The sequence below is a fragment of the Bubalus bubalis genome, chromosome 19, assembly GCF_019923935.1.
Source record: "Bubalus bubalis isolate 160015118507 breed Murrah chromosome 19, NDDB_SH_1, whole genome shotgun sequence".
Classification (NCBI taxonomy): domain Eukaryota; kingdom Metazoa; phylum Chordata; class Mammalia; order Artiodactyla; family Bovidae; genus Bubalus; species Bubalus bubalis.
The window spans coordinates 64,008,351-64,033,572 of NC_059175.1; the positions used below are offsets into that span (position 1 = coordinate 64,008,351).

Sequence of the window (25,222 nt, forward strand, 5' to 3'; positions counted from 1 at the left end):
AGTTGGTTGTTTTTGAAGTAGTACCCTGTGACAGTCTAACACAAGCCTGTCATTTCCAATCTGACACCAGTTGATAAGTGGGAAAGTCGATTATGGGAAAGATGTCTTCCAGCGTTAGAAGGTTTTAAATTGGCTATAAGTTTTAAATGTTGTATGTTGTCACATAATAGAGCCCATTCAGGTAAAGCGACCTCTATCCACCCCTAGAATCACAGCACCTCCACAAATCTCACACCTGTTATCACCTTTCCCAAGCTGAGCACACAGGAAGGAAGAAGCTGGTTAATTGTGTGGTTAACATCTATATATGTTCTGTATCCATTTACAAGTGTTCATAAAGCTTCATTTTCAGAAAAAGATCAGGATGGTTAATGTGTTTGGGGAACTTTCATTTAAAGTGTTCTTGTTTTACAGAAGAAACACTTTTGGACTAGATGAGTGTTTGCTTGAGGAGGGAACTTGTGGATGATAAGAACAGGGCCGGTATCCCCAGGGAATCTCCCTTTGAAACTGCCTTTCTTAGGGGGTGATTGAGAAGTTAATGAAAGCTAGAAAAAACAAATGCATGGCATCTCTTTCTTGGCAAAGAACTCTTGGCACTAAGAACTCTTTCTTGGCACTAAGAACTCTTCACTAGCAAAGAGTTCACTAGCAAAGAGTTCTTAGTGTCTTTGTCAGGTTATGTGGGAAATCTCTCTACCTAAGGAATATAAAGAAATACCATCCTAATTTTGACAAAAGACATATTTGAGAACTAAACTCAAGATTAAAGGAGACCCTGATCTTCATGGGAAGGTATGAAAGAACAAGGGCTAGACATATACACTCATTAATAAAGTCACATCATGCTTATTTAAACACCATCAAACCTAAAAATGAGATACAATGAGATGAGATGGTTGCATGGAATCACCGATGCAATGGGCATGAACTTGGGCAAGCTCTGGGAGATGGTGAGGGACAGGGAAGCCTGGCATCCTGCAGTCCATGGGGTCACAAAGAGTCAGACACAACTTGGTAACTGAACAACAACAAACCTAAAAAACTCCTGAGTGGCCACAAATGAATAAATTGACTCTCCCGGTAAGGTCCCTAAATTAATGCTAAGACTTTAGTGAGTGACTTTTTATTGGTGATCAAATCTCCAATATGTGAAAAATTCAGTGAGAACATTATTGCAACAGAAATCTCAAAAATGTTCACATTGATTTTTGTCTAAATAATGGATAAAGAAAATATCCAATTTATGTTCTAGATGTACTTTAAAAGGCATGGGCATTTGTTTATCTGTTCCAAAATTTTTGGAAAATTATTTTCTTGAGTAGTAAAAACTGAGTAGAAGTATTGATTCCCAGAGAGGCTGCCCACAAGGATGAAGCAGTGGACCCCTGTGTAAATATTATTGAAATGCGAATATCCTTGTCTGTATTCACTTTCTCCTGCTGTGTAACAACAGTTATACAAACTTACTGACTTAAAACAACACACAGTTATCACCTCTCAGTGGACTAGGAGTTCTGTTATGATTCACCTGGGTTCTCTGCTCGGCCAGAGCTGTGGTCTCATCTGAGGCTCACCTGGGGAAGGATTTACTTCCAAGTTCACGTGGTTGTTATTGGCATTCATTTCCATCAAACTGGGTACCTTGGTTGCTCACTCATTGTCAGTCTGAAACTGTCCTCAGTTTTTTGACAAACAAGCCTTCCCAACTTGCTTCCTCAAATCCAGCAAGGAAGAGAATCTCCTTGCAAAATGAACATTACTGTCTTATGTAATATCATCACAAAGGTGACATACCCACACCTTGCCATAGTTTATTGGTTAGAAGAAAGTCACAGACCTAGTGCTCAATCAAGAGGAAAGATATGTACATCATACAAAAACGTATGCATTGCACAGGATGTGCACGTCAAGAGGCAGGAATCGTTGGGCTCAACGTAGAGTTTATCTGCCATCAGTGATGAACTGTCCTTATCACATACAACATCCAATTCACCCCATCTCCAGTTTCCTCCCAGTTTTATAATAACATTCAGTCATTTCTCCAAATCTGGAACCTTATTCAAATCAGACTCAAAGTGAATGAGTCTCCCTGGGTGTAGTTCATTTCAGCCTGTCCATCTTAAAGTGTGAGGCAAGTTATCTGGTCACCAACACACTCAGCGGACACATGGTGGGGCAGGCAGAGGATAACAGCTACGGTTACTTCTGTTCAAAAAGGGGGAAATGGAAGGTACAAAGAAATTTCCGTAAAAATTCTGAGATCTACGCAGACAAGTGTATGGAGTTGCTTGATGAAGTTGCAAAGCTTGGGTGTGATTCTCCACAGTTCTTAGCTCTGCTCTCATGTCTGTTTCCTGCTTGACCCTTCCTTTTCCATGAAAGGTAGCATGTGCCTGCAGCTGGTTAGTTTAATGAACCTGCTTCCTGCCAGTGTAAGTTTGGGTTTCCAACAGCCTCATTTCATTTGTACTTTCTCCATATATTTAGTCTCAGCTGGTGATCTTTTTGCTGAAGTCAACTTCAGAAGCCTGCCATGAATTTCCTTGGGCTTTGCTCCACTAAACAGTCTACACCCACAGATCTTTCTGAGACAGCCCTTCTCTAGCTGGGGCTTCTGCTAAGACAGCTGAGGGACAACACCCTCCAGCTTTCTTGTGATTGAGAAGATCTGTGACTCTTGCTCTTGAACTTCTGAAAGGACTCCTTGTGGGACTGAACACTACTCTGATCTTTTGATGCTCCTGAGGTTTTAACAAAAGGTTGTACAGTTACAACTTCAGTTTTTTACTCTTTGCCAACCGTTCCTGGTGGTGCTCAGAAGCTGCCTCTTCATTTTAGTATCTTTTGCCATCAGGAGAGGCCAAGAATTTCCTTTCTGTTTAATATTATTTCCCTCAATTTCTTTTTCTGCTGCCCCAATGGCTCAGTGGTAAAGGATCCACCTGCAGTGCAGGAAACATAGAAGACATGGGTTTGATCCCTGATTTATAAAGATCTACTAGAGAGGGAAATGGCAACCCACTCCAGTATTCTTGCCTTGGACACTACTGAAGAGCCTGAAGATGTGTGCACATATATATGTACACACACACACACATTTGTAACATAAAGGGAAGGGAAGTCGCTCAGTCGTGTCCGAATCTTTGTGATACCATGGGCTGTGGCCTACCAGGCTCCTCGGGCCAAGGGATTTTCCAGGCAAGAATACTGGAGTGAATTTCCATTTCCTCCATCTCCAGGGGATCTTCCCGACCCAGGGATCAAACTTGGGTCTCCCGCATTGCAGGCAGACGCTTTACCATCTGAGCTACCAGGGAAGCCTGTAACATAAAATTGTCATTTAACTGTTTTTAAGAGTTTGACTTAGGAGTATTATTACATTTAACTATTGAGCAACCATAACACCATTTCCAAAACTTCTGCATCCCCCGAAACAAGAACTCTGGAACCAATAGTTGATAAATCTGCCTAATAGAAGATTTAAGTAAGTATTGAGTAAGTAGAATCATATAATCTTTTCTAGTTTGTATCTCACTTATTTCACTTAGCATTATCATTTACAAAGTTCATCTTGTAGCATGTATCAGAACTTCATTGCATTTCAGGCTGAATAATATTTTTCTGTAATATTATACTAACAGTTTATTCAAAGGGATTAATTTTCTCTACCATGATTCTCAAAATTCTGCTTGCTTCTACTCAGTTTCTAGTCCTGAAGCCTCTCTGATATTTTTAGATCTTTCTTAAAGTAGCTCCATGTGTCTAAGTATCAAGATCTGTTCTAGTTGTCATTCATAAAAATATTACCGCAGACTTAGCTGCCTAAAACACCACGTGCTTTATTGGCTCACAGTGTCCCTGGGGTCATGGCCTGGACGGAGCTTAGCTGGACGCTTTGCTTCAGCATCACTAAAGGGTACACCAAGGTATAGACTGTGGCCATAGTCTCATCTGAGGCTCCTTTGGCAAGGGGAGGGGTCTGCTTCCTAGATTTCTCCTGTGTTGTTGGACTGAAGCTGTTTTCCAGAAACTACTCTAAACTCCTTGCCTCTGGGACTTTCACATCTGATTGCTTACTTCTTCAGAGCCAGCAAGACGAAGGAACTTCTTAAAAGAAGGATAATACAGGGTTAGGTAGTATATCATGGAAATGACAATCTGTCATCTTTGCCATATTCTGTTGATTAGGAGCAAGTCACAGGTCCCACCCACACAGAGTGGGAAGGAATTACACAAGATGTGAATTCCAGGAAGTGAGGCTCATGGAGACCACGCTAGAGTCTTTCAGTTGTGTTATCAAAGTAAAGAGACCCAGCCACCAATCGGGGTTTATGATATGATTTTTCTGTCTGCACAGGTAAGTTTGTTTAATCCCATGATGAGCCAAAGTGATGCTCTTTGCAAATCATTATCACTACTCTTTCCTAATGGATCCCTTAGCTTCTTCTTGGGGAAAAAATAATATTGTGGAGAACTCAATACTTGTACAGTCTCTCTGGTGCCACAGAAGATTCCATTCTCCCAGTGTGGCCCAGAAAAGCAACGATCACTTAAGAGTAAATCAAGGAGAAAACAGTTCTCACAGGGCTCTGATTGGTTCAGGCTAACAGGTTTCATGAGAAACCAACATGGGTGGAACCAGAACAGAACACAATTTGTAGCGTGAAGAAATAGGACAAGGGAAAATGATACGGTATTGAAAATCTAGTCCATGCAGGATTATGAAAGATAGTTCTCTTCACAGAGATTAGGTCTGTGGGAAAATGGATAATTTATGGAGAAATACCGCCAGGCTATTAATTCATTCTGAAATGCAAAATGAGAATGAGCAGTCATGGGAAAAATGAAAATCTTAATTTTTAATGCATCGTGAAATGCATCTGTGACCATCGATGCTCTAAGAGGCTGGGGATCCGAGAGAGCCAATAAGATTTCAGAACCGTTCAGCTTATCCTTTGGTAAAAGCCAGCCATGTATAAAGGACTCAGTAATGAAGAGCAAATGGCTGATATATTGTGTATCTATTTTATCCACAAATTAATAAAATCCTTGCACACCCAGAGTCGTCGAGGTAACTAAGTTTGTGTGTGTGACTATTTGTGACCCTGAAAACTGCAGCCTGCCAGGCTCCTCTGTCCATGGAATTGTCCAGGCAAGAATACTGGAGTGAGTTAGATGCCCACTGTTGTTCATGACCAAGACAGACATCGGAGGCCCAGTCTGTAATTTAACAAGAGATATGCCCCTCTGGCATGTGTTTGTTGGGTGACGGAGTAAGAAAGGCAGAGGGCCAGTGCTCTCTTGACATTGCAGAGAATCCAGAGCTAGGAGCTTGTAAGGGCTCAGCCTCTGAGCAGACTCCCCCAAGGTGAATTTTTGAGTGAAACCTAGACATAAATGACAGACTAGCCTGGCAATGTCTAGTTCTCTCTGACTTCCCTTGCAGAGGGCACCAGTTACATTATCTGGTGTGCCTTTTGTCATAGAACTACTATAGAAGAAGAAAGAGAAGAAAAGCGTATTGTTGACCACCTAAAAATGCAGCCAGGGATATAATTTATAACATGGATAGAAAGTTCTAGGCTACACACAGTTATCAGGTTCTCCTGTGGCAGACTTTCAGGTGTAATAACACAGTGTGTTCAGAGGGGAGCATGATGTAGACAGAGATAAGAAAGGATACTTGCATTCTGATTTACTTTCCTTTTGGTAAGTGGTAGCTCCATTGCTATGCTTTTTATTAAAAAGTCAAGGGTTTTATGAGTACTATAAATAAGATTTTCCTTTGCCCGCTCTACTCTTAATGTGGGTTTGTTTTTGGTTTAGAAAGCTGAAGTTAGTGTTAAGGAGTCGAGGAATTCCAGACCCTTTACATGTTGGCAATATCACTTTGGAAACTGGGGGTGGTCTTCTGTCCACATTGAGAAAGGTTCCGCATGGATATTTTTAATTTACTGTTAAGAATTCTGATGTTTTGAGTATTCTTGACTTACTTCTTCCAAACACCTTCTTAAAACAAATGGCAGTTTCTTAGTAGAACAATCATTGCACTGACATGGATTTTAATAGTCACTGAGGAGTCAGGATGCTTTGCTTTACGTCTTGTAACTCCACATTTGCAAAGGTCTGGTGCTTTTCATCTATTATACCCTCAGTTTTGTTTTCAAGCTCATACTCTGTTAATTAGAAGCCTCCTTCCCCTTCCTTCCCACATGTAAGACTGTCTGGAGTCCCGAGCTGTGAGACTCAGGACCCTGGAAGACTGTCTTATGAAGAAGAGCGAGAACTCTTTAGTTTCACTGCCTACTCTTTCATGAGAAGATTTAGAGGCCAAACCATTTTCCCAATTAGTCCCTGACTCCCCCTGTGCTGTGAAATATCAGCCCTCTCTCCCTAGAAGTAAGCACGCCACCCACTTTCATTGGAGAGGCTGACTTTAGACTCTACAGTTTATTTATTCATTTGTCTTGATGTCCACACAGCTGCCATCGTATTCCCCCTCTACCATGGATGTCCCATGGATGTCGCTTCCTGTCTCTTGCCATCACCATCGTATTTGTCCAACTTGGGGTGTCTCTGCCTCATATTGTTGCAAACATGCCCTCTTGGCTGGCATCTGCCCCATCAGCTCCTCCTAATCCACCTTTGGGAACTCAGCACCACCTCCAGGCAAGCATGAGAACTCTGCTCCTCTCAGGGGCTCCAGTACCATCAGGATGAGGCACCAACTCCTGCAGCCAAGTCTTCACTCCAACTCTGACAGTACTCATTTTTTCTCTGGAGCTTGAGATTTCCTTGGTTCCCTGAAAATAAAGCTCAAGTTCCTCCACTCTATCTGTATAAAGACAGATCATTCCACTCTCGGCGACTTTTTGTATTCACCTCTCTCTAAGCACTTTTTCATCACAATCTTCCCATTCCTGTTGTTCAGTTGCTATGTCATGTCCAACTCTTTGTGACCCCATGGAGGGCACCCTGGTTCCCCTGTCCTTCACTATCTCCCAGAGTTTGCTCAGATTCATGTCCATTGAGTCAGTGATGCTATCTAACCATCTCATCCTCTGCCGCCTCCTTCTCCTTTGGCCTTCAATTTTCCCAACATCAGGATCTTATCCAGTGAGCCAGCTCTTTGCATCAGGTTGCCAAAGGACTGGAGCTTCAGCTATAGCATCAGTCCTTCCAGTGAATACTCAGGGTCAGTTTCCTTTAGGATTGACCGGTTTGATCTCCTTGTTGTCCAAGGGACTCTTACAGTCTTTTCCAGCACCATGATTCAAGAGCATTAATTCTTCAGTGCTCATCCTTCTTTCCGGTCCAGCTCTCACATCCCTGGCTAGTAGTAGAAGTGACTACTGGCAAGACCCACTCCTGCTTTTCATTCTTTCCCAGAATGCCCAGTGATGCTCTCTGTGCTTCATCCTGTGGACTCCCTTCAGCTTGGCCTGACTTTTTGATTTTCATGCTTGTATATATTCTTGCATCTACCATATTCATTAAATGTTCTTCATTTGATGGGAAAACAGTTGAGTCATATCAGCATTTGCTGTCAGGAAACTATGCTGCCCAAACTACCTTTCTTACTTTCTGGAAATCAGCTCCTCACCTCTGTTTTTTGCTCATTAAGATAGTGTTTTTCTTACTATGAAAAAGAGTATGGAGGTTCCTTAAAAATAGATAAACAACAAGTACCTATTATATAGCACAGAGAATTAAATTCAATATCTTGTAATAAAGTATAATGGGAAAGAATCTGAAAAGAATATATATATATATATGTATACTGAAACACTGGTATACACCAGAAACTAACACAACATTGTAAATCAACTGTATTTCAGTTAAAAAGTCTATTCTGTCCTGCACACCCTGGGCTTGTGTCTGTTTCCCTGAGTGCAACTCAGGTTGGACACACCTGAATAGGGAAGCTCCCTTGATGAAGAGGAACAGCATCTTCTTACCTGTGAGCCGTAAACCCGTGCATTGCCAGCTTGTTTCCTTCTTATTGTTTGCTTCTCTCACTTCGTTTTATCTCACTTGTAGTATGAAAGACTGAGGAGAAATTTGATATATCTAAGGCTAAGGATGGCTTTGTATATTTGGCTAAGAATTGGTAATACGAATATACACACAGACGTATAGTCAGTCACTAAAACAAATAGACTGGTTGTCAACAGTAATTCACCTCTTTTTGGATAACAGGTGCTCATCGATATTAAGGTTGTGGGACATCATTCTGGGAGAGTCTACAAATAAATTTAAAAATACAATAACCTAGGCATTGTGTGGCTGGAAGCTTCATACTAAAATTATACTAATTTTTCTATAAGGTATGTTACTAGGATTACAGGCCTTACTTGATTCAAGGATGAGAAATGAATCCCAAACACAATTTGCTGACTTTGTATTCATAACCTACTTTATCTTTCAGTGTTTATGTTTCGAAGATAAATGCCCTACTTAGGTATTTTGTGTGTGTTCTCGTTTTTCCGAGCGTCTGTTTGAAGGGCTCTGTTTGTTTGTTTCTCCTCTAATTGGCTGCACAGGAAGCTCCATCCTGCATCGTGAGTCTAGCATCTTGCGTTGTCTCCCGCACATCCCATTGTCTGTGCTCACACAGCATGGCCAGCGCCGCATCCGCCTCCTTCCCTGTGCGACCACTCCGAACACTGAAGCGCCCCTCCACGCGGAGCATGCGCATGGGTTCAACATCCGGTGCAGGGACGGAGAGTGGACAGGCCCGCGGCCTCACGTTACACTAAACGGCTGCTTTTCCCCCTCTTGGTTTCCCCGTTACAGATACTGCAATGAGCACCTGCTGTGCCCGCCACACGTGTTCTGGACAGGATGGGGACCCTGGGAACGGTGCACAGCCCAGTGTGGGGGTGGCATTCAAGCTCGCCGCAGAACCTGCGAGAACGGTCCTGACTGTGCAGGCTGTAACGTGGTGAGTAGTCCTCATCCCCAGCCTGCAGTCTAGAGCTGGGAGACCAGAGTCATCAAACACTGGGTACTTTGCAAACACTAAATGCTACACCCACAAAAGATGTTTTGCAAACACAGATGCTCTGCAGAGACTAGGTGGTCTCACTGACTAGATATACAACAAACAGGAGCTTCCCAGCAGACACTTGATGTTCTGCACACCTAAAATGCTCTGGAAACTTGATGCTGTGAATCTAGTGCCTATTCAGGTAGTAGATGCTGTGAATCACAAGTCTTTCCGGCTAACGAGAATGTCTGGAGGAAATACTTGGGATTAAGAGTATACTGAAGGCTGATTGGAGGAAATCTTCCCATGTGGGATAAGCTGCCCCAGGAGTTTTCCAGTTCTTGTCTCTGAGCTAGTACACAAACTTCAGCCTGCTTAACTCTGGGTGCTATATTTGGTTTGGGAAATGGGATAAGGTCATCAAACTGAGCCCACACTAAGTTATTAATGTAACATGTGGACAAACCTTAGACATTGAAGATTGACCAACTTTATGGGGCCGTTATCAGAGTACATTTGGTGCCAATTTTAAGGGCGTCAGAGACAACTTATGGTTTTCTTTCTCTTATGCCTTAGTGGGTCCTATTTCTCCTAACACTTTGGTCTGTCAAAATTCCACTTGTGCAAAGGTCTGATGTTGCTCTTCCTGTGCCATCTGTCAGAATGATTGAGCACTTAAGTCTGCGGGGCTTTGGCTTCATTTGCTTGCCTCCAGCGCAAACATTGCAGAGTGACTGTAGAGACAGTAGGGACGCCTTGGTGGGGAGGTTCAGCATGAGAAGGTCTGGTTGGGCATGCTTCCTTGCTGATCTTCCAGTTGGTCTTTGCAGTAATTTTGTAACCTTGGCTCATGAGGCATAGAAGGTTTTTGTGCTGCTGTACAGTTTGTTTTTGTGAGACCTAAAAACCACACAGTTCAGATAGTCTTGGGAAATTTGGAGAGGGGAAGAGGGTTATGAGATGCTTTGTCGGATATTATACCCAACCCAAGGAGATTTTGTTATTGGGATTTGCAATTAGATTTGTTCCCCTTTGCACTGGCAAAGATATTGCAGTAGCTTTAGCAGAATCTATTACTGATCATAGAAGCACTTCTTTCCAGGTCAGCCTGAACTAACTCAACCATGGAATATCTTAGTGTTCAGTTTAGGATGATGTAATTATTGATAATTCAGATGCTGAGATTTAAAATTATTTATGAAAATGTGACAGGTAAATCTGTGATCATTTAGAAGGAAGGTCTAGGAAACCATTCAAATGTGGTAGGTCTGTCCTTTCTAAAATATATCAGTCCTGATCCAGGTGGTTTGGCATCTAACGCTGGGGTCTCCACTCCCAAGTCAAAATTTGTCTCCTCTGCTGGTAAACCATGGGGATGGATGATTTGATGACCTGAGTGGAATTGCACTTTTGTTTGTAAACTTCGCCCTACAAAGAACTCATAAAACATTTCAAGTTATTAATTTTCTTATTGCAAACATATTTAAATTATTACATATAAAAAGTTTAATGAAAGAAAAGTGTAGCCTATCTCCTATGTGTTGCTGGACTGTGTGTGTGTGTGTGTGTGTGTGTGTGTGTGTATGTGTGTGTGTGTGAGATACATATGATTATAAATGTAAAACTTGAATGTCTTCCTAAAATGTTAATGTATTTGTTTTGTTTGTGTCTATATTTGCAGAATTTGGTTTATGAAAACTGTAACATCAGTTTTCAAATTCAGAGGAATATCATGAACATCTCTAAGGAGTTTAGTATAAGTTTTTAGGTATTTCAGTTTAGTTTTCTTTTTCTTCCCCTCCATAGTTAAACTACTGGCCATGTAATTCCTGGAAGGTGTTATTACGGCACACTGGAGCATTCTATTCTTTATAGTAGAAGCACAAGTTTTATTTTTTTCCCCACATTTTTTTTTCCTATTTATTCCACTTTCTGTCTCTTCCAAGGTAGGAATATCAACTGAGGAATATAAGCGGAATGAAGGAGAGGCTTGGTTTCTTTGGCTTGCTTAGAAAACATATCCTATCAGTTCAATTCCTAAGATGGTTATTTAAAAATAATAGCTATTTAGGTAAAGTGACATGATGATCATATTCTAGCTGCAGTTTAGACATCTTTGGCACAACGTATGTCTATTTTTGATGTTTAGTCTTCTGTCGAGATGGTGGCACACAGCATTGTAAATTGACCATCTATTATAAAATAAAAATTAAATATTGAAACAAGAGAATTAAAAAAAATACAAGGATATTTTAAATTGGTTAAAAAAAAAAAGATGTGGCTGTAAGTATAGGTAATTTGTTGATTTTGGAGTCACGCATTTTGTTATCTGTGTGCCCGTGTCTGGCTGGATGACATCAGGTGATATTTCTGAATCTCTGGCTCTTCTTCTGAGAAGAGGGTGATCTTTCATCCCTCCCAGAGCCACGGTGAGTATCAAGTGCGGTGATGCCCGTGACCTCCTTCCAGAAAGTCTCAGCTTCCTTGTGAGTTCTCTTCCCTACTTTCACTTCTTTGTTATTCCTGGTCTTCAGCTGCTCCTTTGAGTTCAAGCTTGTTAAAAATTATTTATACTAATGAAATGTTATTCACACAGTAAAGGACAGACTCGTGAAAAGTATAAGAACTTAAATTTCATAAGCACAACAGCAGCCAGTAGAAAAAGTGTTGCATTCAAGTTCAAGAATGAATAGGATATAAAAGACTTGAGAATCTTTTCTTGCTCTGCCATTTTTAACTTGAAATTTCCACAAAAATATTTCCCATGTTTCACCTGTGATATTCATATATCCTTGTCTTTCAATAAATCTCCAAGCATTTATTTAAATCTCAGTAAGAGATGGTCATGGAAAAGACTCTGATGCTGGGAGGGATTGGGGGCAGGAGGAAAAGGGGATGACAGAGGATGAGATGGCTGGATGGCATCACCGACTCGATGGACATGAGTTTGAGTGAATGACGGGAGATGGTGATGGACAGGGAGGCTTGGCGTGCTGCGATTCATGGGGTCTCAAAGAGTCGGACACAACTAAGCGACTGAACTGAACTAAACTGAACTGAAGAGATGGTCAGTCAAGAATCCTCATTGAGAACCATTAGTTTTTTTCTGTGAATCTCAGCTCTTAAAGTTCTAAATGTTGGTATCTCTTCACAATCCTGATTTTATATTTTTTTATTGTTGTTAAATATGAAGAAGTGGGCTTGCTGGGATTGGATGGTAGTTTTAGTTTTTATTGTTTGAGGAATCTCTGTGGTGTTTCGCATAGCGGCTGCACCATTTTGCATCCCCATCTATAGCACGCAAGGGTTTCAATTTCTTTATATCCAAAAGAATTGAAACCAAGATCTTGAAAAGCTCTCTATATTCCTGTGTTCACTGAAGCACTATTCACAATAGGCAGGATGTAGAAGCAACCTAAATGTCCATCTACAGATGAAAGGATAAAGAACAGGATATACATAAAATGGAATAGCATTTAGCCTTTAAAAAGGAGGAAATTCTGTCATATGGAACAACATGGACCTTGAGGACATTATGCTAAGTAAAACTGTCCATTCACAGGAAGACAAATAGCATGTGATTCCACTTATAAGGAGATATCTGAAACAGTCAGATACTTAGGATCAAAGACTGCAGTGGTGTTTGCCAGAGGCTGGGTGGAGTGGGAGATGGGGAGATAAAGTTTTAGTTAAGCAAGATGGACAAGTTCTAGAGGTATGCTACAACACTGTGCCTACGGTCAACAATACAGTACTGAACACTTAAAAATCTGTAAGAAGGTCACTCACATGTTAAATGTTTATCATGTTTACCATGATAAAATAGCATAATAAGAAACAAAGGTAAACAAAAGTAAGTTCCAGATGTCAAAGGCTTGGGGGCCCCGAGCCTTGGGTTGTTTGGGGAGCTCACTGACACACGAAGAGGGAGGGCCTGGATCTTTTGCAGCCAGTTCATTTTGTGACCCCGAGGTCTGCCCACTGTCCTCTGGGCCTCTGTCTCAAAGCTAGCTAGAGGCCATGTGTGCTGGCCCTGAAATCACTGATGCTCTGATCCTGATACCCCTTTCCTGGACCCTGGGGACACATGTGTCCTTCCCTGGTGGCTGAATCCTCTGATGAGTTTGGAATGAGATACAACAGGACACTTAATGGACAAACTCCTCCCACTTCTAAGTAAGCCGCTCTAGAACCCATATGAGCCCTGGGTCCCACTTCTAAGTAAGCTGCTCTAGAACCCGTATGAGTGCTGGGTTCCACTTGTGAGTAAGGTGCTCTAGAACCCATATAAGCTGCTCTAGAACCCAAATGATCCCTGGGTCCCACTTCTAAGTAAGCTGCTCTAGAATCTGTATGAGCGCTGGGTTCCGCTTCTAAGTAAGCTACTCTAGAACCCATATAAGCTGCTCTAGAACCCATATGAGCCCTGGGTCCCACTTCTGCATAAGCTGCTCTAGCCACTATGGAACTTGTATGAGCACCGGGCCCTGCTTCTGAGTGAGCTGCTCTAAAACTCGTATGAGTGCTGGGTTCTGCTTATAAGTAAGTTGCTCTAGAACCCAAATGATCCCTGGGTCCCACTTCTAAATAAGCTGCTCTAGAACCCATATGAGTGCTGGGTTCCACTTCTGAGTAAGCTACTCTAGAACCCATATAAGCTGCTCTAGAACCCAAATGATCCCTGGGTCCCATTTCTAAGGTAGGCTGCTCTAGAACCCATATGAGCGCTGGGTCTCGCTTCTGAGTAAGCTGCCCTAGAACCCGTATGAACGCTGGGTCCCGCTTCTGAGTAAGCTGCTCTAGAACCCGTATGAGCACCGGGCCCTGCTTCTGAGTAAGCTGCTCTAGAACCCATATGAGCGCTGGGTTTCTCTGGTCCTTGCTGCTCTTCCCCAGCTCCCTTCACACCTGTGGCCTCCCAGAGCATGTGGGGAAGGCACAGGTGACAGGTGAGAAAGCTGGTGTCATAACCCAGCTCTGCCTGTAAGTACACAGGGTGCTTGGGGCCCTGTTCCACGTCTCCAGTCAGCATCCTTCAATGCAATCCCCTGGCTGTCTGGGAGGATGCACAGAATGTATGAGACATATGTTTATATATCATTGCTCAGTAACAAACCCAACAAGGCAAATTGAAATCGAAAATGTCACCATCATTATTGAAGCTTCCCAGGTGGGGCTAGTGGTAAAGAATCTACCTACAATGTCAGAGACCACGGTTCAATCCCTGGGTCAATCGCTGGAGGGGGAAATGGCAGTCCAGTCCAGTATTCTTGCCTGGAGAATTCCATGGACAGTGGAGCCTGGTGGGCTACAGTTCATGGGGCCACAAAGAGTTGAACATGACTGAGGATCCACCCACTATCATCATTATTGGCATCAAGTCATAGTCTTGGGGACACATCTTCTATTCTTGAATAATATGCCATTAGCAACTCACATTTTATGTTTTCCTATTTAAAATTACTTTAAAATTCATATTTGTATAATTTATAATTTGTATTTGTGTAAATATAGAAATTTATATTAAATGTAAGTTATTTTATGTTACCTGAGGTTGGCACATGTGTTCATTTGTTCAGTCATGTCCAGCTCTTTGTGACTCCAGGGACTGTAGCCCACCAGACTCCTCTGTCCATAGGATTCTCCAGGCAAGATTACTGGAGTGGGTTGCCATTTCCTTTTCCAGGGGATCTTCCCAACCCAGGGATCGAATCCAGGTCTCCTGCATTGCAGGCAGATTCTTGACCAGCTGAGCTACAAGGGAAACCCACAAGGGACAGCAGTAGAAACCAGGGGAAATGATGCTCTTTACTGAGCACCTGCTGAGAGCTGGATGCAGTCTATCTGCCTCTTGTTCTATGCAACCACTCTGTAAACGTGACTCAACTACACCAGTGCTTATGGATGAAGCCTAGTGAGACAGCCCAGGGGTTAAACTGCCCGAGGGTACTGTGCCTGTCCCTAGAGGAGGAGGGCAGATGGGTCTCCATTCCAGTGTCTCCTCCTCTTCTACTTGCGGGAAGATGGGCTGAGAGAAAATCAGTGTCTGTTCCAGGTCTCCTGCCGGGATTTAAGCCTAGATCACAGCAGTGCTTTGGAACTGTGAGGATATAGTTATATTACTTAATTAGATCATTTTAGAATAGGCACTTTGGGCTCAATTATATTTGGCATATTTTTACTTCATTTCTAACCTTGTTTTTCTTGTTCAGTTTCTCAGTCATGTCTGACTGTTTGCAACCCTATGGACTGCAGCATGCCAGGCTTCCCTGTCCTTCACCATCTCCCAGAGCTTGCTCAAACTCATGTCCATTGAGTTGGTGATGCCATCCAACAATCTCGTCCTCTGTCATCCCCTTCTTCTCCTGCCTTCAATCTTTCCCAGCATCACGGTTTTTAAGTCAGCTCTTCACAACAGGTAGCCAAAGTATTGGAGCTTCAGCTTCAGCATCAGTCCTTCCAGTGAATATTCAGGACTGATTCCCTTTAGAATTGATTGGTTTGATCTCCTTGCAGTCCAACGGACTCTCAAGAGTCTTCTCCAACACCACAGTTCCAAAGCATCAATTCTGCAGCACTTAGCCTTCTTTATACTCCAACTCTCACATCCATACATGACTACTGGAAAAACCATAGCTTTGATTATATGGACCTTTGGCAGAGTAATGCCTCTGCTTTTTAATATGCTGTCTAGGTTGGTCATAGCTTTTCTTCCAAGAAGCAAGCGTCTTTTAATTTCATGGCTGCAATCACCATCTGCAGTGATTTTGGAAAATAAGGCCTGTCACTGTTTCCATTGTTTCCCCATCTATTTGCCATGGGACAGGATACCATAATCATTTTTTGAATGTTGAGTTATAAGCCAGCTTTTTCACTCTCCTCTTTCACTTTCATCAAGAGGCTCTTTAGTTATTCATTTTCTTCCAGAAGGGTGGTATTATCTGCATATCTGAAGTTATTGATATTTCTCCCAGCAATCTTGATTCCAGCTTGTGCTTCTTCCAGTCCAGCGTTTCTCATGATGTACTCTGCATAGAAGTTATATAAGCAGAGTCACAATATACAGCCTTGACATACTCCGTTCCCAATTTGGAACCAGTCTGTTGTTCCATGTTCAGTTCTAACTTGCTTACTGACCTATGTACAGATTTCTCAAGAGGCAGGTCAGGTGGTCTGGTATTCCCATCTCTTTCAGAATTTTCCACTGTTTGTTGTGATCCACAAAGTCAAAGGCTTTAGTGTAGTCAATGAAGCAGAAGTATATGTTTTATCTAGAATTTTTTTGCTTTTTCTATGATCCAGCAGATGTTGACAGTTTGATCTCTCTATCCTCTGCCTTTTCTAAATCCAGTTTGAACATCTGGAAGTTCTCAGTTCATGTACTGTTCAACTGTAATGTGGTGAATTTTGAGCATTACTTTACTAGCGTGTGAGATGAGTGCAGTTATGTGGTAGTTTGCACATTCTTTGGCATTGTCATTCTTTGGGATTGTAATGAAAACTGACCTTTTCCAGTCCTGTGGCCACTGCTGAGTTTTCCAGATTTGCTGGCATGTTGAGTGCAGCACTTTCACAGCATCATCTTCTAGGATTTGAAATAGCTCAACTGGAATTCCATCACCTCTGCTAGCTTTGTTTTTCCTGATGCTTCCTAAGGCCCACTTGACTTCCCACTCCAAGATATTTGGGTCTAGGTGAGTGATCACACCAATAACCATCAAGGTAATCATTACATTAAGTTTTACAAATCATAACTTACTGCGTAATATCAAATGAAATGTTGGAACTATAACCAAGCAACCTGGAGTTTTATTTAGGTGTGTTATGATAGACTGAAATTCTGTGTTTCCTAATCAAATAATTCAGTTTTATTGAGCTCCTACTGTGTGTGATGCATTGTTCTATTCTCACTGTGTCCCTTCTAGGCAGTTTTCATTAGTACCTCCATGTGGAGATGGGGAAACTCAACTTGAGAAAGATTAATGAACTTGGCCAGTACCCTGCTGTAGTGGGTAACTGGGCCAGCATTTGAGAACTGGTTCTTTGGGTACAAATAGAATACACTGATGCAACTGCCTTTGCACATTTTTTTGCTTAATGTTAAGTGATAAATGATAAGACCTTATTTTTCTTTACTCTTATGAAGTACAAATTGTACCTTAAAAAAAAAGAAGAGCTTTTTTTTTTTTTTTTGTCTTTCCATAACCCTCCCCTAGTTCATTAGCTTCCTTGATGTCCATAATATTGCAGTCATATCCTTTCGCCAGCCCCCAGGATGAGAGTTCCATGTAGAGATTCTCATGAGCATGGAAATGAATGGAAGGTGAACTCATAACCCAGATCTTACTTCTGTGTTTTGGCTGAAAATTGCAACATACAAAAGGAAGAAAGACAGGACTTCCATGGTGGTACAGTGGATAAGAATCAGCCTACCAATGCAAGAGACATAGGTTTGATCCCTGGTCCAGGATCATCCCACCTGTTGGGAAGCAACTAAGCCCATGCACCACAGCTACTGAGCCTGAGCCCTAGATCCCACCAGCTGCAACTACCGAAGCCTGTGCGCCCAGAACCTGCGCTCTGCAGCAAGAGAAGCTCCCGCCATAAGGAGCCCACACATTGCAACGAAGAGCAGCCGCCACTCACTACAACTAGAGAAAGCCTGAGGGCAGCAGCAAGGACCCAGCAGAGGCAAAATCAATACATAAGTTTCTTTAAAAACACCAAGGAAGGCATAAAATATTACAGTATATATAGAGTTGCTTCTTAAAATTCATGTAATTCCGAATTCCCTCAAAGGTTTAGCAGAAGAATAAGGCTAAAGACAGTGTCACATACAACTAAGATAATTCAAAAGCAAAACAGCCTTAGTCCTGCCAGCACTACATTTATTACTGAAATTTCACACCCAGTGTAAAGCAGTTGACAAAAGCCATGATTTCAGATATCAGCAGGGAGTAGAAGAGGGAGATCTATTTTCTAGATACAAAAGAACTGGACCACAGAAGGCCCTGAAAGGTCAGGAATAAAGACATCAAAATCAATACAAGGTGTCAAAAGGGCTTCTGGGAAGGTTAATCAGAGTTGATATAACACATTGGAAATTGTTTGAGTCAAGTAATGGCACCTGTATAGTTAAAGCTATGGTTTTTCCAGTAGTCATGTACAAATGTGAGTTGGACCACAAAGAAGACTGAGCGCTGAAGAATTGATACTTTCGAATAGTGGCGGTGGAGAAGACGCTTGCAAGTCTCTTGGACTGCAAGAAGGTCAAAGCAGTCAATCCTAAAGAAAGTCAATCCTGAATATTCACTGGACTGACTGATGCTGAAAGTGAAGCTTCAATACTTTGGCCATCTGATGTAAAGATCTGACTCGTTGGAAAAGACCCTGAGGCTGGGGAAAATTGAGGGTAAGAATAGAAGGGGGTGACAGAGGATAAGATGGTTAGATAGTATCACTGACTCAGTGGACATTAGTCTGAACAAACTTTGGGAGATAATGAAGGACAGAGAAGCCCGGTGTGCTGTAGTACATGGAGTCGCACAGAGTTGGACCAACTTAATGACTGAACAACAAATGTCATCATGGATACATTTAGAAACAAGTAAGACCTGGCAATTGGCAGTTTAAATAGATGACACTGTATGAAAATAATAACAATATTACAAAATAGCTGGGTTTTGTGTAGCACATTGGATTTCTCAAAATACTTTGGGAAAGGTTATCTCATATGTTCCTGATTTTCCAAATAAGAAAATCACGGCTCAGGGAAAATCATTTGTGTACACAAAACCCTGAAGTTGACAGAGCAAGACCCTGGGTGCAGGTCTTCTGGCCTTAAGATGCTGGAAAGTCCAGGATGCTGTGGCCTCTTCAGAAGATACTGGGGTAAGAACTAATCATTCTACAGGAGGTAGTAACCCCACCCACAAATTAACAACCACAAGTTAATAACCCCATCCACAAAGTAATAACCCTGCCCACAAAGCTGGATTAATTTCCTTCTATATTGATAAAGTTATCTTTAGTCCACCCCCCTCCCCCACCCGACAATTTTTTTAGTGCTAAAATACCTTTCCTCGTGGCTCAGAAGGTGAGGAATCTACTTGCAGTGTTGGAGACCTGGGTTCGATCCCTGGGTTGGGAAGATCCCCTGGAGAAGGGAAAGGCTACCCACTCCAGTATTCTGGCCTGGAGAATTCCATGGACAGAGGAGCCTGTCAGGCTACAGTCCAGGGGCTCACAAAGAGTCAGAAACTACTGAGCAACTTTCACTGCTTTCAAAATATCTTTAAGAGGTGGCACTAGTAATGGAGAATCTGCCTGCCATTGCAGGAGATGCAAGATACATGGTTTCAATTCCTGGGTTGGGAAGATCCTCTGGAGAAGGAAATGGCAACCCACTCCAGTATTCTTGCTTGGAGAATCCCACGGACAGAGGATCCTGGTGGGCTACTGTCCGTGGGGTCGCAAAGAGTCAGACACGGCTGAGCATGCACACATCCTACCACACATCCCTTCAAGAGAATAACGACCTCCTTGCAGGGGCACCTACTTCTCCTCAGATGGGGCAGCTCGCACCTCCTTTCTGCAGAAAATAGGAAGGAAACCTTAGCTGGGAGAGAATGAAGTTTTTAAACCTGAAAAGTAGTCTGTGTCCTGGTGTGTGTCGGCCAGTTTCCTTTGCACTCCTGTTTCGCATTTCCTCACTTGGAAAGGTGATTTTCTAGGGCTCTGTGGTCCTGCCGTGAAGAACAGGAACTTTCCTCTGAGGAGGGGCAAGCATGTTTTCTCTTAGTCCTGTTGTTTTTGTTTGCTTTTGTTAACGTTTGGGCGATGTAAGCCCAGCATATGCTAGACAGAGGCACTTGCATGTTGCCAATTTACACTAAGCTGTGTTGTTCAAAGGGTTATTATTTCACTTCTACCAAAATCCAATTCTGCACGTTTGTCTATTTCCCCAGCAACACCTTGAAGGCTCAGTCACGAACGCTGGCCCCCCATCTGTGCTGCTTACTCGGGCTTCTCACTGAGCTGTAGGAAGCTCCTGTTTAGTCTCTCAGCAATGTCTGATTCGTTTGCAACCCCATGGACTGTAGCCCGCCAGGGTCTTCTGTCCATGGGATTTCCAAGGCACGAGTACTGGAGTGGGTTGACATTTCCTCCTGCAGGAGATCTTCCCAATCCAGGGATCGAACCCCAGTCTCTTGTGTCTCCTGCACTGTCAGGCAGATTCTTTACCACTGAGCCACCAGGGAAGCCTGAAAGCTCTGCTTACGTTAAGTCAGTCAGTGGCCCTTCTGGGCTAAATACAACTAGCTTTATCCATTGTTTATGAAGATCAGATCAGATCAGTCGCTCAGTCATGTCCGACTCTTTGTGACCCCATGAATCGCAGCACGCCAGGCCTCCCTGTCCATCACCAGCTCCCGGAGTTCACTCAGACTCACGTCCATCGCATCAGTGATGCCATCCAGCCATCTCATCCTCTGTCGTCCCCTTCTCCTCTTGCCCCCAATCCCTCCCAGCATCAGAGTCTTTTCCAATGAGTCAACTCTTCGCATGAGGTGGCCAAAGTACTGGAGTTTCAGCCTTAGCATCATTCCTTCCAAAGAAATCCCAGGGCTGATCTCCTTCAGAAGGGACTGGTTGGATCTCCTTGCAGTCCCATTTCATAATTCTAAAAAGGCTGTTCTCTGAAATACAATTTAGTAAAATTAAGTACAAATCAAATAGTTAATTCTTACTCAATGGAAACATTGAAAATTTTTTATAAATAAAAATAATATATGTACATTTCATCACCATCACTCGCCCACTGCACTGTGCCTGTAAAATGCTGTCACTTGTACTTCTACGTATTATTCTGCGAGGGGAATGATGGATCTCTCTAGCTGAAACTAGATATTACACCTTCCTAAGGATGGGAATGCAAAATTGGCTTTGTTTTATTATTTGAGATCTCAGTGAAAAGCTTGCATATATGAAAGATTGTCAGCTTAAAAATGCCAGAATTTGTTGAAAGAGGCTTGAATATTTTTAAAAAGTTAATATCAGTACATGCAATCAAGTGGTACAGCAGATAACTGAAAACATGTAAGCATTCTGAAATTTAGAACTGGAAGTGTGGCCATCAAGTCTAAGAATGATGTATGATGCAGATGGAAAGAAAAGAAAATGATGGATTACAGGACTTAATCCATCAAAAGCCTGCCTCTAGAACATATGAATTATGCTACCATCTCTGGAAACTAATTGATATGGAGATCTGGACTAGTTCACAAAAATGTTTTTGTTACAGTGTTGGAAGAGGCTACAACCCAGAGGGATGGTATGGGGAGGGAGGAGGGTGGAGGGTTCAGGGTGGGGAACACATGTATACCTGTGGCGGATTCATTTTGATATTTGGCAAAACTAATACAATTATGTAAAGTTTAAAAATAAAATAAAATTAAAAAAAAAGAAAGAAAAGAAAAAAAAAAAAAAAAGAGGCTATTGCCCAGATTTCTTTGGCTTTACAAAAAATTGGGGTTGTTTCTGCCTGTAACAATTCAAATAGAGTGACTGCAAATCGGAAAAGAAACACTTTCCTGAAGATTTTCTGTTGTAAAAATGACTTTAGTGACACACACACACAGGCTCTTTCTTTACAGGTTGCTAATACATTCCATGGTAAAGATTTTCCAATACCTGCTTTTAAAATACCTGAAACTAACTTATGGAAACAGAAACAGTATTCTCAGCCATAACAATTGCCACTCAATGACCATGAGTTTAAAAATCTTTTGTAGACCTACACAAATACACAGTACACAAATAAGAAACAGATATTCTAAAGATGTTAATAAATGTTCAACTAGAGGAATCGAACCCGTGCCCCCTGCAATGGAAGTGTGGAGTCTAAACCACTGGACCACCAAGCATGTCCCCCAGGCTTCTGTTTCAAATGATGCTAGAGTTTTAACTGCTGCAAATGAGTAATGAAATGTGACTTTCTAAATTTAAAGCCTTAGTAGAAGTTCCTATAACAACAGTCAGGGAATATTCTTTTCCAAATGCATCTTCAGTCTTTGATCATAGGCCTGCTGACACTTTTGGTTAATCGTGGATTATGTGTAGGTCCTTTATTCGACTTGATGTCTCTGCCAAACTGGGCATTTATTTCTAGTTAATTACTGTAGCTCACCTTGTTTCCTTGTAGTCGCACCAGGCACTTGCCACTGCAATTAAAGAGAATGGTCTCTTGGCGTCTGAACAGGCTTTGATTGTTCCTAGTTTTTAAACAAGCAATTTAGCTGTCCATCAAATTGGCCTTTAAATGATGCCGTCATTTGGAGATGAGGACTTCCTGTCCTCTGTATGCAGTGTGTAACGTCGAGGATGTGCTGTTGCCTTAGAGTCCTTCCCCCTCCTTGTGTTGTTCACAATGTGCTTTAGTACCAGGGTTGATTTAGCACGAGTAGTGTGTTGTAGAAATAGTTCACACGTATACTAGGGCAACTGAAGAGTTTTAACACAAGTTTTGGTCATATTGATACTTGTCATTTGGCTTTACTGGTGGCAAACAGTTTTCCCTTTTAGGGGAAGTAACATAAGTGTTTAATTATATCAACAGTATGATTTAATTGGTGTTTTGCCTAAGATTTGCATTTCCCATTTTTTTTTATTATTTCATCTGAATGCCTCCAATGGAATTATTGAACATGTATAATTTCAGTTGTTAGAACAATGCGCATACATAATAATTTTCAAAGCAACTTGTAATTAAGTAAAGAAGAAACTAACAGATGTTGGAACATGAAAAAAAATGGTTTTAAAGCATTGAATATTTTTCCCAGACGCCATGGTTTCTTTCTTCCCAAGTGTTATCCTTTTATTAATCCTTGAATTTTCGAAGAACAAGAGCCTAGCTCAGAACTCTTCAATGTGAATACAAGAAAGAGGCTGCTGCTACATTTTGATTTTTTTGGTTAATATTTCTGAGTAGAAATGCAAGGTTCTATTTAGAAGCCTTCAACATTGGGCAGAAAAAATTTTTTAAAGCTGAACGGTTTTGCTCTGTGGTCTGAGGATGTGCTGAAATCGCACACGTTCTTAGAACAGTTGTCTGTTCATTTTACTACTCGGCATTTTTTTTTTTTTTTTTCAAAATCTGTTTGACTTGCAGAATCTCATGAGGTTCTGGTTTGAAAGAAGTAGTTGCAGGGAAGACTGTTGAAGACGGAGTTGGCTTGCACCGTGTCATGTTCTTGCGTTATTGTACAAGCCAAGCTGCGTGAGAAAGCGGAATCCTCCACATTAGTTTTTGGCATCTTGCTTCTATCATGATGGGGAAGGTTTTCCACATCTGTTCCAGTCTATCCTAGTCCCGTGAAATTGCCCAGTTTGCAGCTATTAAAAAGCAGTCTTCCAAGGAACCTGAGTGTCATCGTGCTAGGAGAAAGAAATGGCAGTGGCTGAAAAAAGGAAGCTGTGGAATCTACCTTATAAAATCATTCAGGCTCACTCGAAGCATGTGGGCCGTCGCCTCTCAAAGAGAGAGACGAAAATAGCAGGGGCAAACGGATGGAATCCACATCTTAGGAGGAGCCCTCTGATGTTAGCCCGGTGGTTACGAAGCTGATGTAATGGATTTCCTTCTCTTATCTTCTTGTCATGGCTAATAGCTTTTAGGGATAAGCTCTGACATCCAAAAGCCAAGGGTGGAAGGGAGCTTGGCCTGTTACATGAGTCATCTTTGATAATTCATTTCTCGAACACTTGGTGTGATCTCATATGTAATTGTTAATTTCTAAACAGTTTCACGTGCAAAAGAAAAGAAGGCTCTCAGTGACTTGAGTTATGGATCCATGTCTTCCATTCTATCCTCCATAGACTTTTCAGATCTTTTCATCTGTATATCTAGTCAACCAAAAATGTCAGACATGTGCTGTGTGTAAAGAACTGTAGGAGGCACTGTGGAAGATGAAGATACTCAGTGCATACAAGAAAACTATCCATGGGAGAAAACATAAATCTAATGGGCAGATTATAAGGAAGAAGTGAGGCATGCCAGAAAGCAATGAGGTCAGAGGAGGGGGCTGTTACTTCTGACTGGATGGGTCCATGGCCCCAGAGGTGTGGCCAGGGTTTGGCCAAGTTGAAGTGGGAACGAGAGCTTCCCTGTAAAAGTAGCATAAAGGACGTCTGTGGATCAGAGGGCTGGGGAACACCCTGGGAGCCACTGTTGCTGTTGAGATCGCTAAGCTGTATCCGGCTCTTTGCGGCCCCATGGACTGCAGATGCCAGGCCTCCCTGTCCTCCAGTGTCAATGGCGTAGCCTGAGCTTGTTGTCAAGGAATATGAAGTGAAGTCACTGGGTCGTGTCCAACTCTCTGCGACCCTGTGGGCTGTAGCCTACCAGGCTCCTCCGTCCACAGGATTTCCCAGGCAAGAATACTGGAGTGGGTTGCCATTTCCTCCTCCAGGGGATCCTCCCAACCAGGGATCAAACCCGAGTCTCCCGCATTGTAGGTAGACGCTTTACCATCTGGCCCACCAGGGAAGTCATCAAGGAATATGGCAAGATGCAATATGGAAAACAAGGTGTTTCAATTCCTGAAAGGCCTTGAACATCAGGCTGAGGTGGAGCATAGCCATTTAACTCTCACTCACTCACTATTGCAGCTATGTAACTGGGGCTACTATAACTTTGTCAGTTTTTTGTTTTTTTTTAACTTTTTGGCCACATCTCACAGCCCTAGGAAAATTTTCTTGTGTTAATATTTCCACAGTATAACTCCATGAGTGATTTCAAACATACAAGCTACATCCTGGTTTCAGTTATTTTTCTTGATAGACACCCCCCCCCCCAACCAAAAGCATCCTGATTTTACTACCTAAAAGAAAGTATCTAATTGTCAACACGTACATAACATTGTGAAAGCAGATCTGTGTAGGTGCAGAGTCCTTATTCTAAAATTTGCTATTTTCCCACCATCATAACTTCAACTTTCATAGGTGCTTCTAAACCAAAAAAAAAAAAAAAAAAAAACATAAAGTCAATGTTGCCCCCAAATATGTCATGTAAACTTGGGTTTGGTCCAATTTCAAAGGGGAAAGTTCCATCACATTAATATGAGATAAATTAATTTCTTTTTACACATGGTATAAAGTCCCTTGGGTGATGTTTTTATTTCTATTTATTTATTTGTCTTCATCAGGTCTTAGTTGTGGCATACAGGGTCT

General features: G+C 42.0%; 1 protein-coding gene across 2 annotated transcripts in view; it reads left to right on the forward strand.

Annotated features, from left to right (window-relative positions):
- SEMA5A (semaphorin 5A) overlaps window positions 1-25,222 on the forward strand; it is a 565,459-nt gene that overhangs the window by 486,426 nt on the left and 53,811 nt on the right. For both annotated transcript variants that reach the window (XM_025270715.3, XM_044932529.2), the window contains exon 16: window positions 8,800-8,947. In XM_025270715.3, coding sequence (XP_025126500.2) covers window positions 8,800-8,947 — 148 coding nt within the window. The remainder of the gene's footprint in view (window positions 1-8,799; window positions 8,948-25,222) is intronic.